This window comes from Rhinoraja longicauda, chromosome 4 (assembly GCF_053455715.1).
Source record: "Rhinoraja longicauda isolate Sanriku21f chromosome 4, sRhiLon1.1, whole genome shotgun sequence".
NCBI classification, from domain to species: domain Eukaryota; kingdom Metazoa; phylum Chordata; class Chondrichthyes; order Rajiformes; family Arhynchobatidae; genus Rhinoraja; species Rhinoraja longicauda.
In genome coordinates, this window is record NC_135956.1 from 30497850 (window position 1) to 30518759 (window position 20910).

At 41.6% G+C, this 20910-nt stretch overlaps 1 protein-coding gene across 10 annotated transcripts in view; it reads right to left on the bottom strand.

Moving 5' to 3' along the window:
- unm_hu7910 (un-named hu7910) overlaps positions 1-20473 on the bottom strand; it is a 175871-nt gene extending 155398 nt beyond the window's left edge. For 2 of the 10 annotated variants that reach the window (XM_078397440.1, XM_078397439.1), the window contains exon 1: positions 20164-20466. In XM_078397440.1, the coding sequence (XP_078253566.1) occupies positions 20164-20224 (61 nt within the window). In that variant the 5' untranslated portion in view covers positions 20225-20466. Of the gene's footprint in view, positions 1-8989; positions 9058-20163 lie in introns of all 10 variants that reach the window. The other 8 variants (XM_078397441.1, XM_078397438.1, XM_078397444.1 and 5 more) reach the window with 8 other exon arrangements.
- Positions 20474-20910: the final 437 nt, after the last annotated feature.

Below are 20910 nucleotides of genomic sequence, written 5' to 3' on the forward strand. Positions count from 1 at the left end.
GGAAAAGCCTACCCACGTCAACTCTGTCCGTCCCTCTCAAAATTTTAAAAACCTCTATCAAGTCCCCCCTCAACCTTCTACGCTCCAAAGAATAAAGACCCAACCTGTTCAACCTCTCTCTGTAGCCTAAGTGCTGAAACCCAGGCAACATTCTAGTAAATCTCCTCTGGACCCTCTCCATTTTGTCGACATCCTTCCTATAATTTGGCGACCAGAACTGCACACCATACTCCAGATTTGGCCTCACCAATGCCCTGTACAATTTCAACATTACATCCCAACTTCTATACTCGATGCTCTGATTTATAAAGGCAAGCATACCAAACGCCTTCTTCACCACCCTATCCACATGAGATTCCACCTTCAGGGAACAATGCACAGTTATTCCCAGATCCCTCTGTTCCACTGCATTCCTCAATTCCCACCATTTACCCTGTACGTCCTATTTTGATTTGTCCTACCAAAATGCAGCACCTCACACTTATCAGCATTAAACTCCATCTGCCATCTTTCAGCCCACCCTTCCAAAAGGCCCAAGTCTCTCTGTAGACTTTGAAAATCTACCTCACTATCAACTACTCCACCTATCTTAGTATCATCTGCATATTTACTAATCCAATTTGCCACACCATCATCCAGATCATTAATGTAAATGACAAACAACAGTGGACCCAACACAGATCCTTGGGGCACTCCACTAGACACTGGCCTCCAACCTGACATACAATTGTCAACCGTTACCCTCTGGTATCTCCCATTCAGCCATTGTTGAATCCATCTTGCAACCTCACTATTAATACCCAACGATTTAACCTTCTTAATCAACCTTCCATGTGGAACCTTGTCAAATGCCTTACTGAAGTCCATATAGACAACATCCACAGCCTTGCCCTTATCAATTTCCCTGGTAACCTCTTCAAAAAATTCAAGAAGATTAGTCAAACATGACCTTCCAGGCACAAATCCATGTTGACTGTTTCTAATCAGGCCTTGATTATCCAAATAATTATATATATTGTCCCTAAGTATCTTTTCCATTAATTTTCCCACCACAGACGTCAAACTAATAGGTCTATAATTGCTAGGTTTACTTTTAGAACCTTTTTTAAACAAAGGCACAACATGCGCAATGCGCCAATCTTCCGGCACCATCCCTGTTTCTAATGACGTTTGAAATATTTCCGTCATAGCCCCTGCTATTTCTGCACTAACTTCCCTCAATGTCCTAGGGAATATCCTATCAGGACCTGGAGACTTATCCACTTTTATATTCTTCAAAAGTGTCCGTACCTCCTCTTCTTTAATCCTCCTAATTTCCATCACTACTCTACTTGTTTCGCTTACCTCACATAATTCAATATCCTTCTCCTCGGTAAATACCGAAGAAAAGAAATTGTTTAATATCTCCCCCATTTCTTCCGGCTCAGCACATAGCTGTCCACTCTGACTCTCTAATGGACCAATTTTATCCCTCACTATCCTTTTGCTATTGACATATCTGTAGAACCCCTTGGGGTTTACTTTTACATTACTTGTATGTCTAGTTCCTCCACTTTTGACCTTATTTTTCTTTCTTCAGAGGATGCTTCACCCCCTGACCGCATCAATGCCCACATTCAACCAATCATACCCAGACAGCTATCTTCCACTTCCAGTTTATCAAAAATGACGAATTCTACAGGTTCACCGATTTCCCCAACAGATGCATTCTTTCAGAAAACTGCATGCAACATTTGTGTTTTTTTCTAAAACAACTTCACTTATTCCTAGCCAGGGCATCAAACACTCCTTTCAGGCAAATATATGACAGTTCTTTAAATTTAGCGTGCCATTTAAACTGCCCACAGTGTGGTTTCATTGCATGAGCCAAATTTACAGAGAGATCACTGCACAGCAAGAACTCTATTTTGTCCACAAGCAGGACTCTGACTTGCAGTCTCTGCCACATATGTGCACAGACTTCAATCCCTTATGTTGGTGTCCTTGTTGATCACTCGTTCTCAAGAAAAACCATGACATCTACTTTATACTGTCTCAAATGTGTACCCTATATCACGTCAATGAAGCTCGATGTAAATTCAAGAAATACCACCACATCTTTCAATCAAGCTCTCTGCTTCAATCAGAAAGATGAGATCGCAGCTCAGTTGATTAAACAATTGTTGGTAATTTCACATTTATTAGGATATAGAACAAGGTAATTTAACCAATCACGTCAGTACCATCAACTCCAATTTTCCCCATTTATTTCTCTGCAACCCATTCACTCTCATTAATAGACAATAGGTGCAGGAGTAGGCCATTCAGCCCTTCCTAGCCAGCACCGCCATTCAATGTGATCATGGCTGATCATCCACAATCACATTAACTCTCCAATTCTCCCACCACCCACCCACATCATGGCTAATTTACTTTTAACCTCCATATCTTAGGGATTTGGAAACATGTACAATCAGGGAGAATTCATGCAGTTACAGGGAGAATGGGAAAAATCCACACAACCAGCAGTGAAGGACAGGATTGAACTGACAATGTGAAGCAGCAGCACAATCTGTTGTGCCATTTTTATTCTGCTCTGTTCTGCCGTGTTCTTTACAGCTCGTCTAAACTCATCTTTTCTTCACTAACCCATTGTAATTTAATCACCCATTCTTTAACCCCATCAAAACCAACCATTTTCCAATCATTTAAATCTTTCCATACTTTCCAGTTTTGATATAAGATGTGAAACAGTGATCTTTTCCCTTGCCACGGGACCTGCCTAACAAGGTATTTCCATATCCAGCAATTCAAAAGAACTTAATTAACTGCAAAGCATATTGGGATATCCTGAAAAAATGAAAGCTGTAATAATTTAAAATCACAATCAAACCTGAGCTTTTTGTGTCCCACTGGAATGCAAACTTCAGAATACCCCAGAGAGGTTAAATTAAACTTGCTGATTATACAAACGAGTATGGAAATAAATTACCCTTTGAAATAACCTGATGAAGTTTAAACAGATTTCCAGCTTTACTATCAAACCATCTATCCTCAACTACTTTGACTTCATTACCTTTTTAACCAGAGGTTTCCTTGTGCTCATCAACTAGTGCTTACATACGCCAATGGAAAAAGGGACCAGCCGCCAAGACATTCCATTTTATGTTTCCGATTTATGATGCAGCAATAGTGTGCATTCGACATACATTTTAGAAATATAGAAAATAGGTGCAGGAGTAGGCCATTTGGCTCTTCAAGCCATCATCACCATTCAATATGATCATGGCTGATCAACCAAAATCAGTACCCCGTTCCTGCCTTCTCTCCATACCCCCTGACTCCGCTATCCTTAAGAGATCAGGGACTTTCCATCGCCCGGTGCGGCTCGGCCACGTGGACTTTCCATCTCTGTGCGGGTCGGTCACCTCGGTAGGGGTCGAGTTGTCTGTACGTGGGAGGGGCATGGGGGAAGAGAGAGGGGAAGTTTTTGGCCTCCATCACAGTGAGGGGGTGTTTGGAGTCACTGTGATGGATGTTTGTGTTGGGGTTGTGTCTTGTGTTTTTTGTACTGCTGGCTAAGTAATCTCGTTCGGAACGAATGACAAATAAAGCTATTTTGGATTTGGATTTGGATTTGGATTTTGGAGCTCTATCCAGCTCTCTCTTGAATGCATTCAGAGAATTGGCCTCCACTGCCTTCTGAGGCAGAGAATTCCACAGATTCACAACTCTCTGACTGAAAAAGTTTTTCCTCATCTCAGTTCTAAATGGCCTACCCCTTATTCTTAAACTGTGGCCCCTTGTTCTCGACTCCCCCAACATTGGGAACATGTTTCCTGCCTCTAACGTGTCCAACCCCTTAATAATCTTATACGTTTCGATAAGATCTCCTCTCATCCTTCTAAATTCCAGTGTATACAATCCTAGTCGCTCCAGTCTTTCAACATATGATAGTCTCGCCATTCCGGGAATTAACCTAGTAAACCTACGCTGCACACCCTTGATTCCAGTAGCCACAAGAGCTAAATTTAACTCTCTCTTGAAAACAGCCAGTGAATTTGCCCCCACTGCCTTATGTGGCAGAGAATTCCAGATTTTCAACTCTCTGGGTGAAAAAGTTTTTCCTCATCTCAGTCCTAAATGGCTTACCCCTTATTCTTACTTATTCTTAAACTGTAACCCCTGGTTCTGGACTCCCCCAACATGGGGAACATTTTTCCTGCATCTTGCCTGTCCCTTAAGAATTTTATATGTTTCTATAAGATCCCCTCTCATCCTTCTAAATTCCAGTGAATACAAGCCCAGTCGACCCATTCTTCAGACGTCCCAACATTTGATTTTACAAATTCAGAATTTTTATGTCCAAAATTCTGAATTTTACATCAAATTCATAATATGGCGCGTAATGCAACTTTTCAGCAAAATAAAAGTATGCACGCCAAATGCGCATACTCGTTGCGCTACCACGTGTGAAAAACGACTATTATTTCCAACAGTCTGTAGTTCTTGGACTACATGTACAATGTCACACTTATCATGAGTATATTCTACTGTTATAGAAAGGTTATTGAACAGAAATACTTTTTACAACAAAGAAAAAATTGTTTTGTGTTGTTTTTTCTAATTTGCTTTTTCCTTACACATCCCAATTCTCTTGGTATTGAATAAAAGAACAATGGTCATAAAATGTATGATTAAGTTATGAAGAAAGAGTTTCTTTCAAAAAACTGCACATACCTAATTTAATTGAAGACATACTTGCTCCAGTGGTCTTCAACAGCAAATCACAACGGTCTATGTCCCCCCCCAACTCCCTCTCCCCACCACCTCCCACCCCCACCCCCTCCCACCCCCCCTACTCACCCCCACCCTCCCTACTCCACCCCACCCCCCCACCCCACCCCTCCCTCCTATTCCCCCCACCCCTCCCCCCTACTCCCCCACCCTTTCCCCCCAAATCCACTCCCCCGCCCCTTCTCCCCCACTCCCCCCCAACCCCCACTCCCTTCTCCCACTCCACTGCCCCCCTCCCCTGCACCCCAACCCCCCCCCCCCGCCCTATCCCCTCTCAATATCAACGGGCCTCACGCTCCGCAGCGAGGCGAGTACAGCGGCGAGGCATGTGTTTTGCGGAAAAATGTGAGGCAAAATCAGAATGGCGGAAATGCAATAAGAAAGCGGAAACCTTCCGCCAAATTTGGAGGGGTTGGGAGGTCTGCATTCTTTCATCGTATGTCAGTCCCGCCATCCCAGGGATTAACCTGGTGAACCTATGCTGCATAACCCTCAATAACAAGAACGTCCTTCCTCAAATTAAGGGACTAAAACTGCACACAATACGCCAGGCATGGTCTTACCTGTACAACTGTAGCAGGACCTCCTTGCTCCTATACCCAAATTTTTAATGTAACAGATGGTTATTGGTACTAGGACAAGAGTTCTGTATATGGACTTTCAAACAGCACTTTGATAAAACTACCATGTAATAGACCGATTAGTAAAATGGAAGCCAAAAGGATCTTGGCAGCAGAGACAAAACCAGCTCTGGAGTAGAAAGCAGTGGTGACGAATGGTGAGGGGGGGGGGCGAGATCTCCCAGCTTCACCATTGGGGTCAGTGTCTGATACAAAATAATGACCAGAATTTCAGAACTCAAGTTAAAAAGCTTTTCACTGTACCTCAGTACACGTGACAATAATAAACTATTTTTAGGTTTTTGGACAACATGAAATTCACATAAAGAAAACAAAGGTACTGATACTAGTGACTCAGAAGGACAAGCTGGTGAAATTAACAATTGCTTAACATGTAATTTAATGCTAAAGCACGAAAGGATACATTTAAGAAAAGATAAAGAGAAGCGAGAGAAGGGATGCGGGAACAGAAACATTCAAGAGTTTATCGAACAAACTGAACAAATATTTGAAAAAGCTGCTGGTAAATTGTTATTTTTGAACTAGCAGAATGGCATATAATTTATTTACGCTAAACCTCGAGAAAACACCATTAGATCCCAGCTGGAACATCAGATTAATTTCTGCACCTCACATTTTAAAATGTCAAGAAGGAATAATGCAATCGAGCAGGGACTCAGTTATGTGGTGGCCCTGGAGAACTTGTGTCTGTTCTAAGCTGAGCAAAGAAATTACTGGATGACATAAAAGAAAATTGTCTCAAGTAACTCATGGGTTTAAACTAAGTCAATGAATAAATGCTTGCAAAACCTCAGAGAGAAACAGAGTTATGTCAATGACCTTTCATCATAGATAAATCTTTCTTCTGGTTACCAGCCCAAATTAACTGACAAAAGATTATACACAATAGACAATAGGTGCAGGAGTAGGCCATTCAGCCCTTCGAGCCAGCACCACCATTCAATGCGATCATGGCTGATCACTCTCAATCAGTACCCCGTTCCTGCCTTCTCCCCATACCCCCTCACTCCGCTATCCTTAAGAGCTCTATCCAGCTCTCTCTTGAAAGCATCCAACGAACTGGCCTCCACTGCCTTCTGAGGCAGAGAATTCCACACCTTCACCACTCTCTGACTGAAAAAGTTCTTACTCATCTCCGTTCTAAATGGCCTACCCCTTATTCTTAAACTTTCTTAAACTGTGGCCCCTTGTTCTGGACTCCCCCAACATTGGGAACATGTTTCCTGCCTCTAATGTGTCCAATCCCCTAAGTGGTGTGGTAGTGTGTAATTGACTGTCTTATGGATGTAGATTCAATAGACATTCAAAAGATAATTCCTCAAGACACAATAGGTCAAATAACTTAAGATAGACACAAAATGCTGGAGTAACTCAGTGGGACAGGCAGCATCTCTGGAGAGAAGGAATGGGTGACATTTCATTTCGTGACCCTTCTTCAGACTGACTTCAAATAACTTTCCTGCATGAAACATAATTGTCTGCCTTAAAACCTTGCACATCACATTATAGTCATGGTGCAACATCTCTCTACCTCAATTTGCTAGCTTTCTCCTCGTTCTTTATTGTAACACTTAAAATGTCACCTGCTTTATTCACATAATTTTGGCTAAAATCTCAAGTCTAGATCTGTTCTGTGGGATAAACAATCCTTATATTGGAAAAGGGAAATCTAATTCACGCTATATTTTGATTTATCATCAACAAAAGGGAGACATAGCTAGAGAAAGGTATGATATTCGCCCATAAATTTAAAAAAATACCCGTCAGAATTTCTGAAGAATCTGAACAAATTAAAAAATAAAATTGAGCAATGGAGATTAAAAAAAGGATGAATACAAGGGAGAAGTTACAATTTAGAACTATTCTGAATATCTCAAAGCTCGCAGTAAAATGTAGGTGCCATTGCACAGGCCACCCACCTGACAAGAGCCAGCAAAACCCACATGAAAACATTCAGAATGTTTATGACCCTGATATTAGTTAATGTATATAGTGTTACGGTATTAATTATGACCTTTGAGGGTCTTTCCAAAACTTCTCATCCCCAAAGGTGCAAAACTCCCGCACCCCTGACCCTGCAGAATCAATTGATATCAGTTTCTCATTGCTGCAGTAGGGCAAGAAACTACAGCTTCTGACTTCAATGGAACAGCCACCACCATGCCAAAGATGATCTAAAAATTATAACTTGGTTACTCAGATTGAATTCATGCCTTTTGCAATTTTTCTATGTAAAATACATTACAGGTCACTCATTGGGTAGGTGCCAATCATCCGCCAAGAAAAAGAAAGAAATTCTACATCAGCAAATGATTTTTCATCACTCTAAAGTCATTACTGATGGCTAATTAAATTCAAAAATTTACCTGAGGGGACACACAACCACAAATTAAAACAAACAAAAATGAGTTTAGAAGTCATGACTGGAACTCCATTTAAAACATTGTATTCGTGTTCAGGCATCAGAAGGGCCGTACTACATTGCAAGAGTCGAAGGAATAACGATAATGATTTCTTATCTCAGAGCTCTGAAATATTAGGAAAGATGCAAAGGAAGAAAGAACAAGGTTTTAAAAGGAATATGATCTCAATGTGTGGAGCAATCTGCTCTTTGGACAAGTACACAATAAATGTTTGCTGTAATGAATTAGTATCAAAGGATAATCAATTACCTCATTGATATGCTGATTTGCATGACAATATTGGGGATGGGGTTGTAAGGTTGTTGGGGCAGAAGATTCAATCGTTTTAGTTAAGTAATGAAATAGCAAGATGGTGAATCATTTTGGATATGCAAAATGGCCATGGAAGATTATGGAGTAATACAGCACAGTTGCAGGCCATTCAGCCTTTATGGTTCACGCCAACTGCCGAGAGCAGAAAACCACAGTAGTTTTTAGGTAGATTACGTACAAAGGAAATTGATAAGAAGTATTATTTTCTCTCCATACTTAACATTTGAAACATTTCGTCACACAGTATAATTTATAATTCACTCCATAGAAAACAGCAAGTAATGCACTAACTGCACTTAACCTTGAATTTAAAAAAAATGTACAGTGGAATGATGGACAGAAACCATATTAAACGTGTTATCCTACAAAAATTCCAAACAGTTAATTTAACTAGAAAAAGAATGACTTCCCATTTGTTGATTACCTTTTAGAAACATCTGTATTTTATGTTCAAAAATAATTTTAGAATGCATTCATGCAAAGTTAGGTACAAAATCTACTCGGCCAAAAATCTTGATTAGTTCATAATACAGAAAACACAATCTTCACCACAACCGAAATATTAACAATGCTACATAGCAAAAAAACTTGCAAACAAAATTAGCACATCATGTTTTGGTCACTTAAAAAAAAAATCATTACAAATGCTCACATTTCAATTCAAGCAAGTTTTCCTTGTGCTGGGCTTACAAGATGCTCAAAAAACACAGGAGGGGATAAAGCAGAGCAACAGAAAAAGGTTGCATGCAAGCACACAAACTCACCTCCAACAATCACAGCTTTGAACATTAAAACACCAACAAAATAAGACTCAACTACATGCCATTCTCAGATTACCAGTCATAGTCTTCGCTAGGAAAGCACACAATTCCAGATGAGCTTGTAGCAGTGTTGGTGCACAGGTTCTGTGCCAAGATGAAGAATCAATAGTTAAAACCCATAATACTTAATATCTCTTCATAGTGTTAATTAGGCAAAAAATATTATGTAGTCTATTTGTATATGTACATCAGCAACTTGATGCCTATGTTTGAGTGCCAAATTGAATACAAAATCATTTAGCAGGCATTTATTTTGTCAAATACCAACCTGTCAGCATTAATTAATTTCTCCCACGGTTCCATGCAGTCAGAAAAATAATCACCAGAACCTCATCATGAAACACCATTCAGCTACTATAATTTCTAAATATTTAGGTGTGCATTATCAGAAGGAAAAACTGCATTTAACTCATTTACCAATAAAAAAGATCATCTTAAGGCAAAATGAGATTCTGATAAATCCACCCCATCCTTGAAAACTAGATACCATTTAATGATTTTGATTCAAAAGGATTAAAATTGATTAACTACATTGTATACCTCAGGCTATAAGCTGCTCAAATGTCACATGCAATTATTGGGTACATATCAGAACAGTTTAGACATGTTGTTCAATAGCCAGATGGGAACAAATATTATTGCAACAAGTTATAAAAAAAACTAAAAAGGAAATATCTAGGCTTTTAAACTGTTAAAATGTACCCTTCCCCAACAAAAGTTCTATTCAAGTTTTCAAAACATGTAGTCCCTATTGCCACAGAGTGCTCTTGGCAAGTTGTTACTTTTAACACACAATTAATTCCAGAGGTGAGATAGGTGTGAATAATTATGAACATGAGATTCAAATTAAGAGACCTAATTAAATGAATGAATTATATGACACACTGTGTTTCAGGTGATCTGTAACCCAGTGGATTTTAACATATTAAAATTGACCAGCCTCTCAACTGCATTGGAACCCATCCCACTGCCAATCTAGATGAAACCCTCCAGAATAACACTAGCAAACCTGCCTGCCAGGATATTGGCCTCCCTCTAATTCAAGTGCAACCTGCCCCTCATGTACAGGCCACCACTTCCTCAGAAGGTATCCCAATAGTAGAGGGGGGGAGGGGGGTTGGTTTGTAGTTACCTAAAATTGGAGCATTCAATTGGGTTGCAATTTATCCAACCAAAATACGAGGTGCTGTTCCTAGTTTGCCTGTGGTCTCACTCTAGCAATGGAGTGGGCCAGGACAGAAAGGTCAGTATGGGAATAGGCCACGGCAGATCGAGCCAGTGTTCGGGGAAACAGTCGCTGAGTCGGTGCTTGGTCTCGCCAATGTACGTCACTATGCCTCTACCAGTTTTAACTCTTCCTTGTTGTGCCTCAGAGCCAGGTCTGATGCCACAGATCTGACTGCTGCTACTCCCCACAGACTGGTCATTTCCCCCCCCCCTCCCTTCCCCCGCCAAGAGTATCCAAAGGGATATATCTGTTGTCGAGTGGAATGGCCCTAGGGGATTGCTGCACTCTCTGTCTACTCCCTTTCCTGGTGGCCACCCATCTACTTTCTGCCCGTACTGCAGGTGTGACCACCTTACTACAGTATATCCCATCAAGAACCTCCTCAGTCTCCATGACTATCCCGATGTCGTCCAGCCAGTGCTCCAGTTCCCTAGCACAGTCTGCAAGGAGCTGCAGCTGGACTCACCTCCTATAGGTATAGTCCTTAAGGATACTGGAACTCTACCTGAATTCCCACATCCTGCAGGAGGAGCATACCACTGCCCTAACTGCCATCTCTACTGCTATGGATGAAGGAAGATTTATGAAAGAATGAAAAAACCACACACTGTACCTTATCCCGACGTCACCCTCTATGCTGAAACTCCTAGAGCCAAAGCCTTGCACTTACCCCCAAACTGCCCACAAAGTCTCTCAAGTCAAAGCCTCGCACTTACCCTCCAAAAACCCTCTCAAGGCAATGCCTCGCATTTACATTCCACATGGCACTACACCTCAACATAGTCTCATCCCTCATGGCCACTCCTAACAGGCCAACCCACTTATGTCTGATTTCCTTTTTATACACCCACTGGAAGCAGCAACTCTGGGACACTGACTGCTTTCACCCTCAAAGTTGACTGGAAAGAGACCCTAGCAGGGAAGACGGTGGAACAACAATGGCCGTTTTTTCTGGGAATAATACAGAAGGTGCAGGATCAGTTCATTCCAAAGAGGAAGATTCTAAGGGGAGTGAGAGGCGACCGTGGCTGACAAGGGAAGTCAAGGACAGTATAAAAATAAAAGAGTATAACAAAGCAAAGATGAGTGGGAAGCCAGCGGATTGGGACTCTTTTAAAGAGCATCAGAAGATAACTAAAAAGGCAATACAGGGAGAAAAGATGAGGTACGAAGGTAAGCTAGCCAAGAATATAAAGGAGGATAGTAAAAGCTTCTTTAGCACGGATTTACAAAGGGGAAATCATGCTTGACTAATCTTCGGGGATTTTTTGAGGATGTAACTAGGAAAATTGACAGGGGAGAGCCGGTGGATGTGGTGTACATCAACTTTCAGAAAGCCTTCGACAAGGTCCCACATAGGAGATTAGTGGGCAAAATTAGACCACATGGTATTGGGGGTAGGGTACGGACATGGATAGAAAATTAGTTGGCAGACAGAAAGCAAAGAGTGGGGATAATTGGGTCCCTTTCACAATGACAGGCAGTGACTAGTGGGGTACCGCAAGGTTCGGTGCTGGGACCGCAGCTATTTACAATATACATTAATGACTTAGATGAAGGGATTAAAAGTAACATTAGCAAATTTGCAGATGACACAAAGCTGGGCGGCAGTGTGAGGAGGATGCTATGAGGATGCAGGGTGACTTGGACAAGTTGTGTGAATGGGTAGATGCATGGCAGATGCAGTTTAATGTGGATAAATGTGAGGTTATCCAGTTTGGTGGTAAGAACAGGAAAGCAGATTATTATCTGAATGGTGTCAAGTTAGGAAAACGGGAAGTACAACGAGATCTGGGTGTCCTAGTTCATCAGTCACAAAGTAACCATGCAAGTGCAGCAGGCAGTGAAGAAAGCTAATGGAATGTTAGCCTTCAGAACAAGAGGAGTTGAGTATAGGAGCAAAGAGATCCTTCTGCAGTTGTACAGGGCCCTAGTGAGACCACACCTGGAGTATTGTGTGCAGTTTTGGTGTCCAAATTTGAGGAAGGACATTCTTACTATTGAGGGAGTGCAGCGTAGGTTCACGGGGTTAATTCCAGGAATGGCGGGACTGTCGTATGTTGAAAGACTGGAGCGACTGGGCTTGTATACTCTGGAATTTAGAAGGATGAGAGGGGATCTTATTGAAACATATACGATTATTAAGGGATTGGACACACTAGAGGCAAGAAACATGTTCCCGATGTTGGGGGAGTCCCGAACCAGGGGCCACAGTTTAAGAATAAGGTGTAGGCCATTTAGAACGGAGATGAGGAAACACTTTTTCATTCAGAGAGTTGTGAAGCTGTGGAGCTCTCTGCCTCAGAAGGCAGAGGAGGCCAATTCTCTGGATGCTTTCAAGAGAGAATTAGATAGAGCTCTTAAAGATAGCAGAGTCAAGGGATATTGGGAGAAGGCAGGAATGGGGTACTGAGTGTGGATGATCAGCCATGATCACGGTGAATGGCTCGAAGGGCCGAATGGCCTACTCCTGCACCTATTGTCTCTTCCCTTGTTAAATGGCTGGGAAGCCATTAACTTTTATAGTAAAAATTAATAGATTTTTGAATTAAACACACAGCTTACATTTTACATGCCAAATGTTTAGTTATTCAATATTGCAGTTCAGCAATGAATCACACTAATTTACAAAGTCTGCACCCAACTAAAAATGTACATTTTTTGTTATAGGATGGAAATTCCTTAGTTACAAAATATGGTTTAAAAAGTAACTTACTCTGTGTATCATGATAGAATACAAAATGCAAGTGTTCACTTGTATCTTACACAGATTTACAGAAAGAGAGTTTATATAAAGCATAATGAGCACATAAATTGGAGGAGATTGAGTCAAGGATAAAGAGGATGAAAGAAATAATTCACCGATTGATAACATGTGACAAACATTATTTCCCGTAGACCAGTAGGCCGCATCTATTTATTATATAGTGCGTGCCGAGCAGATTTACATGAATGCTACAAGGGATGTCAGTTATGCAGAGCAATTGGATATAAGCCCTCAGGACAGTGATACCTAAAGGCAGATTCAATAGAAAGCTCAAAATTCTGGAGCTTTAATATGAGTGGAAGGGAGAAAATATGTTTCCCCTTAATAATAAGAATATCAGTTATAATTCTCAAGTATATATTTTCATTGTATACCTCCAGACAGCATGGTAAAAGCAGATTCAATTGTGATCTTCAAATGGGAATTGGAAGTATATTCAAAAAGGAAAATTCTTGCAAACATGAAATAAAGGTGGGAGACGAATGAGATAGTTATTTTAAGGAATTGATGCAGGTTGTAATGAACAGTTAGGATATTTTTGTTTGTTAATTAGTTAAATAGCCTTTTATAGCATATGATTTATTTTCTAGAACATTGATGGATTGCATAAACAAAATGCAAGAGATGACAAGGATATGAATTGAGATGATTATACAATTCTTAACAGAACAGGAAAATTAAATAAATATGTTTAATATTATAAAGACTATTACTTATCATCGTGAAAGTCGGGCATGGATTTGATATATCTCTGTATATAGCTGTTGAGAGTGAAGAATACTCAAATGGGACAGATGCATATTTCTTATAATACAGAAGAAGGCAATTTGGGCCACTGAGTCCATATCAAAGACCAGGAGAACAAGCGCTTCGGTTCAGTTACTCTATCCCACTTGTCTCTTTTATCTCTTAATTGCAATTAAGGGGCAATTTACAGTGGGGAACTAACTTACCAGCATATCTCCCTGAGCTGTTTGGCCACTGTATCCTTTAAAGAAAATCCAAATCAACATTTGGAGTTGAGGACCGTGGGGAAAGTTCAGGGCATTTTAGTCTGCTCCAGTAGAGCTGGCATAATCACAATTGTCTGAACAGTGTTCTTTGGTCCTGCAAATTTCACAATACGATGATGAACCACAACAACAAAAATTTAAATGTATGTAGATATGTCAAGAATCCAACATAGAGGATTTTCCATTACATTTTCTGGGAAGCCAAAGAGAGAATTATATACTAGTGTTCATTATTAAAAAGAGAGAACATTAAAATCTGATAAATCAAAACTTTCCCTTCCTTTCTACATTGTGTATATTTTAAACTGTGCTGCAACGGGAAGCAGAATACCAATTAAGTTTGATCCTTTGTTAATCCCCAGATTTCATGTTGGATGCACACTTCTAATTCTCCTTTTAAAATTGTCTCTTTTCTTTTTTAAAAAAAATCTCTTCATCATCAAACCAGCCTACAGCCTACAGTTCAAGATTCATAGTATTGTTCAGGGGGGGAAAAAACAAAGGATAGAAGGAAGCAAACAGAATGAAAGGAACATGCTGGTCAGCACAATGTACTATGCTGGCGTTAAAAGCAACTGACTGCATTTCACAAATTCCTTGCCTTTGCTATTCAATGGATTAATAAGCTGGATGTGCTTCCAAATGTTCAACAAGCCATTTTATCTTTCCCAAATGACTAGCTTTAAAAAATATATTAAATGTTAAAATGAAACAGGCTTAGAAATAACAAACACATTTTCAAAAGAAATGTCACTGAACCACTGCATATTTTGTGTTTTTCTTAGGAAAAAAAACTGCAGATGCTGGTTTAAATCAAAGATAGACACAAAATGCTGGAGTAACTCAGCGGGTCGGGCAGCATCTCGGGAGAGAAGGAATGGGTGACGTTTCGGGTCGAGTCCCTTCTTCAGACTCTTTTGTGTTTTTCTTCTGTTCTTTTGCATTTACACAGTAAAACTGTTAATACTGTTAAAGCTTCCATTCTGATTTGTGCAGTCCGAATAGAATAATGCAATTTACACTCTCGAATTATTTGGATATGGACCTACAAAAAAAAAAATCACCCAAACAGGAAGCGGCACGGGTGGCACAGCAGTAGAGTTGCTGCTTTACAGCGTCAGAGACCTGGTTCGATCCCGAGAATGGGTGATGTCTGTACAGAGTTTGTACGTTCTCCCTGTGACCTGCGTAGGTTTTCTCTGGTTTCCTCCCACACTCCAAAGATGTACAGGTTTGTAGGTTAATTGGCTTGGTACAATTGTAAATTATCCCTAGTGTGCGTAGGATAGTGTAAGAATGCAGGGATCGCTGGATGGCGGGGACTCGGTGGGCCAAAGGACCCATTTCCACACTGTATCTCTAAACTAACCTAAAGGTGGCCATTACAAATTACGAGCACATTATTAAAAGATAAAATCTAACTTAATTTGCCTTTCCCTATCGTCTGAACACCACTGGTTTCACTAAAGCTAGCACGATCAACTTCTAGATTTGCTTTCTACCAACTTTCTACCAACTCTGCAGAATATTTATGAACCATTTAAAAAATAATAATTTAAAAGTAAAATCAACTAAATAACAAAATATTAAAGCCAAATAACTAAAGGTGGAACTTACTCTTCCTCATCTCTACCCCCACTGAAAACAAAGGAACTGCCAATCCTGTGCCTGGTGATAACCTAGTAACAGATCCAAGGGCTGATTCCCCAGTGTTAAATTTTCATCCCGAATTTGCCATAATTTAAGCAGATCCATTTAGAACATCTAGCTTTATTCTGAAAAATCCAGGCTGATAATTTAATCAAATGATGCACCACTCTAATTCAAAATATAAACTGTTCATTTAAATATAGTTTCCATTATTATTACCATTAAACTTCCACAAAATGGAGCACCCATTTATGAATTCCACAGCTGATTCCATAACTATCACACACTTAAACATAAAACTATCCTGCTTCATTAGTGGAAACTAACGTGTAATTCAGTAAGCTTGCCTAATGTAAATGCAACAATATATTTTTAAATCATTTTTAAACTGCTTAAATATTTTGTTTGTATTTTTCTCCTATTGTTGCTGGATAACTACTACAAACCAAACATGGGCTGATCACATGCTGGATGTTGCTCCTGACACACAAAGTATTCTAATTTCTAGTTCTTAGTTCATCACAAAAAATACTCAACTAGCATCCCACTGAGTAAAACAAAAGCAGAATTACACCAGGAGTAGGTCGCGGAAAAGATATTAAGGAGGGATCATAAACCTTCAGACGAAGGGAGTAAGAGAAAGTACAAAATAACATCTAAGCATTTTTAAACTGGAGAATGCGGTTACTTGATTGAAATTGTAAGCGTGTTATTTGTCAAATTATGAATGTTTCCATCTCCAACGTGCTGTATTGGATATTTTTTTCATTTACATCATTTGGTACAAAAATGAAGTGCTCCAATTGAAAATAAATACATCTATTGACATACAATCACAATTTTCATTGGACTTATGATGAAAAATTAAACAAAGGTCTGACACAAAGAATGAAGGATTAAATAAAGGTCCAACACAGGGTAAATTTAGGGAAATTTAAGTAATTAGCTGCAGACAATGTTCTGCTCTTGTAGCTCAGCATGGTGTGAAAATATCTATCTATCTATCCATCCATCTAACTATCTATTTAAAACTCTCATCTTCTTTGTTCCCCACTTCCTGTATGTTTGTGCCATATGTTTGTCCCGTCATTGTTTCTTTGTTCGGTTTTCACCCACAAAAAACGGTACACGATAGCACACTACAGTAACGTGACAATTTTACGGCCACCCTACTCACCATTCCCCCACGCTCTGAATAAATCCACTTTCGTTACTTTTTAAAAACACTTTACCTAATAAACTTTGATAAATGCGCCCCGCCCCCCCGCCCCCGGAGGACTAGTAGGAGGACTGGTGCCCGTCCCGGAAGGGCCCACGCCTGACCTTCCTCCCGTGGTGCAGCGCGGCGGCAGAGGGTCCAACAAGATGGCCGTCACCGCCGCTCCCCGCTGATCGCAGCGAGCTGGACGCACTGGGCCGAGGTCAGTGGCTTTTCCCTGTCCCCCCTCGCTCGCCCATGGCCCCTGGGGACACTCCCCGCCCGGCAACGGGTCCACGGGCCCTCAGGATCGTCAGTTGCGGGAGAGTTGCCCGGCCCGCAGGAGAGACGCGGCCGAGGACACTGGCTTTTCCCTGTCGTCGTCCCCTGCCCGCCCACGGGGGACACTCCCCAGACCCGTTGGGCCCAAACCTCTCCTGCATTGGTCCAGCACCCTCTCCTCCCCCACTCAATCCCCCCTGAACCCCCCTTATCCTTCCCTCCCCCTCCCCCCCCCACTCAATCCCCCCCACTCAATCCCCCCCCTCCCCTCCCCTCCCCTCCCCTCCTCAACCCCCCTCCCCTCAGCCGGGCCCACAGGACCGCAGCAGAGATTTGCACCCGTCTGGTAAGTAACTAAATTGTTCTGATCTCCCCTGCAAAAACCCAATGTTTTGCTGCATTGTCTAATGGAATGAGGTGAATTGTTCCTGAAATGTGTGATTATATGTTGATGACAAAATTATGATGAAGGATATCAGACCCAAAATATTCACGGTTTCCCTTTCCAAGGATGCTGCCAGACCCGCTGAATGTTTCCAGCATTTTTTGTTATAATTTCAGATTTCTAGCATCTGCATTTTTTTTCTTGACTTACTAATTAGAATTGAAAACATTTTATACAATACCTTTACATTTTCAGGTTTACATGTAGGGCTTGCTACCAATAAAAAGGAACCATTAGTTTTCATTACCAAAATGATATAAACCTTGATGAGGACTCATTTATTAGATACACTTTTGGTATCCATACCCAAAAGAGAATGTTCTTGCTATAGTGGACTGGTTCCAGGGATGGCAAGTTTGCACTACAAGGATAGTTTAGGCCTGTATCCTCTGGAGCTCAGAAAAATAACAGGATTTATGGGGCTCCAAAGGTTACCTAGAGAACCAAGGTATAAAGTGCTGGAGTAACTCAGTTGATCAGACAGCTTCTCTGGAGAATATGGATAAATCACATTTCAGGTCAGGACCCTTCTTCAAACTGATTGTCTTTTTTGTAAACCAGCGTCTGCATTTCCTTGTTTCCACATAAAGAACCAGGGGTCAGTGTTAAACCAAGGGCCACTTTAAGACTATAGACAATAGGTGCAGGAGTAGGCCATTCAGCCCTTCGAGCCAGCACCGCCATTCAATGCGATCATGGCTGATCACTCTCAATCAGTACCCCGTTCCTGCCTTCTCCCCATACCCCCTCACTCCGCTATCCTTAAGCGCTCTATCCAGCTCTCTCTTGAAAGCATCCAACGAACTGGCCTCCACTGCCTTCTGAGGCAGAGAATTCCACACCTTCACCACTCTCTGACTGAAAAAGTTCTTCCTCATCTCCGTTCTAAATGGCCTACCCCTTATTCTTAAACTGTGGCCCCTTGTTCTGGACTCCCCCAACATTGGGAACATGTTTCCTGCCTCTAATGTGTCCAATCCCCTAATTATCTTATATGTTTCAATAAGATCCCCCCTCATCCTTCTAAATTCCAGTGTATACAAGCCTAATTGCTCCAGCCTTTCAACATACGACAGTCCCGCCATTCCGGGAATTAACCTAGTGAACCTATGCTGCACGTCCTCAATAAAATGAGGAGAAATTTATTCATGCAGAGGATAGTAAATATTTAGAATTCTCTGAATTTGAATTCCTTTGAAACTGATTATTTAAGAAAATAAGGAAAATTTGCATCGCGCAAATACCAGCACTGAAACAGAATATCAGCCATGACTGATGAATAGCAGAACAGACGAAGACTAGATGCCCTACTCCTACTCTAGGTTCATTGTTCAAGTGACAAAAGCTTCAATTGCAAGACAAATTATCACAAATATGCTCAACATGAAGGGGAAAGATGGCACTTGCGATCAGTGGGTGGGAGAGATGAAGAAGCAGGGTACAAGCTCAGGAAGGAACACTTCACATGGCAAGGCGAATAGAGGACAGAGGTGGCATGTATTACATGTTGAGAAGAGGGGTAACATTGAGGCATGTGATGAGGATCAGGTAGAGAAGGGAGGTTGAGAATTTGCTGTATATCAAAAATGGAAGTGACAATATCACAAATGGAAGTGACAATACTTGCAGAGATAGAGTTCAGATAGATTTTAATGTAAGTATTTTAATAATAGACTCCCAAATCAGCATTGCAGGGTTTAGGTAATGTTCTCCCAGAGGTACCCAAACATGAGATCAAATTCCCCATGCAAGGAATTATTCCACTCTGCATCACGTTGTGTTCACAGGGTATGTCATAAAAAAACAGCACTGAAAAAGGCAAGAGAGAATAAGTTGTAGTATTACAGGAAAATAAGAGGAGGAATAGTATTAATGGGGTTTGCTCGGCTCAAAGGCGGCATGAATTAAATTGTCTCTTTCCAACCCAAGTAAAAAGGAATGTGTCTTCATATACATCCACACAATTCTACTAAAAACGAATCTTTTAAAAAAGGCAATTAACTTCCATGTCTCTCGGTACATAATACAAATCCACAAAGGCCAATGAGATAAGATGTACGTCAACTTCAAAGACTGCAGCATGGTACGTGAAATTTCAAACTACCTGCACTACCAAAGTGAAGTAGGAAAGGATCCAGAATGCTTGAGCTCCACCTGCCTCTGGGCACCGTGAAAAAAAGGTTAACACCCATCCAAAATATGAAATCAGTAGCTTAGTAGAACTGAACTATGAAACCCAAAATATGAAATCGGTGGTTACGCCGAGAAAGCAACCAATCTCGGGTATGAAACCTCTGTCAAAATTTGCTTTTGACCTCGAGGAGATCAAAAATGGATTCGACTTAGATTTAGGCAATCTTAAATGAAAAGCGAGCGCCAACCACCGCACCTCAGGGTGCAGCCACCTACAGCGCACATTTAAATAGGGAAGGTGCATTTTGAAACATGCAAATTACTCGTTGCATGATAACGCTGTGGGTAGGCGGGCCAGCGCGGTGCCCATTACCCCCTCCAGAACCAGGCTCCCTCCCGGCACCGCGCAATGGGCATCGCCATCGGCTCCAGGCTGCAACCTCCCCCTCTCCCTCTCCCCCGGCCCTCTCTCACCTTTCCTCGAGCCCGCAGAGCTTGATCTGCTGCTGTTATTGCCTTTGCTTTTCGAAGCCATGGTTTGCTTGGTTGAGATTTTTGCTTTTGTGTGAAACGGAGGGGAGGGGAGGGGAGAGAGAGAAGGAGCCGACAGCAAACGATCGCCTCTCTGCCCACTCTTCACCGCGAAATCAAACCAAACTCCAACCGTCCGTTTGACGTCGGCTTGCGGCCGCAACCTAACCCCATGCCGCGATCCCGCTGATTGACGGCGGGATACCCCAATCGGAGCCAGGCTGCCCGGCGATGATTGAGTGAGAGGCCGTTAAGTCACGCCTCACCCGACCAGCATGGTTGTGTGAGGCGCGCCCCCAGCGAACGTGGCAACATGGACGCGGCCAACGCTCGCGAGAGCGCCAGCTCCAGCTGGCTGGGTCAGTGCGGCTCAGTTAGTGAAGTCTCTGATACCGAACAAAATGCTGGCGTAACTCAACGGGACAGGCAGGAATGGGTGACGTTTTGGGTCGAGATCCTTCAAACGGAGAGGCAGGTGGAGAAATCTCGTCGGAGAGAGGAGGAGGAGGAGGCCTTCAAAGTAGGCATACCTTGAGGAGATTTCGCAGTGCCAGTGCAGCAGACGAAGTGTGTAGGAAGGTAATGCAGATGTAGGAAGGTAATGCAGATGTAGGAAGGTAATGCAGATGTAGGAAGGTAATGCAGATGTAGGAAGGTAATGCAGATGTAGGAAGGTAATGCAGATGTAGG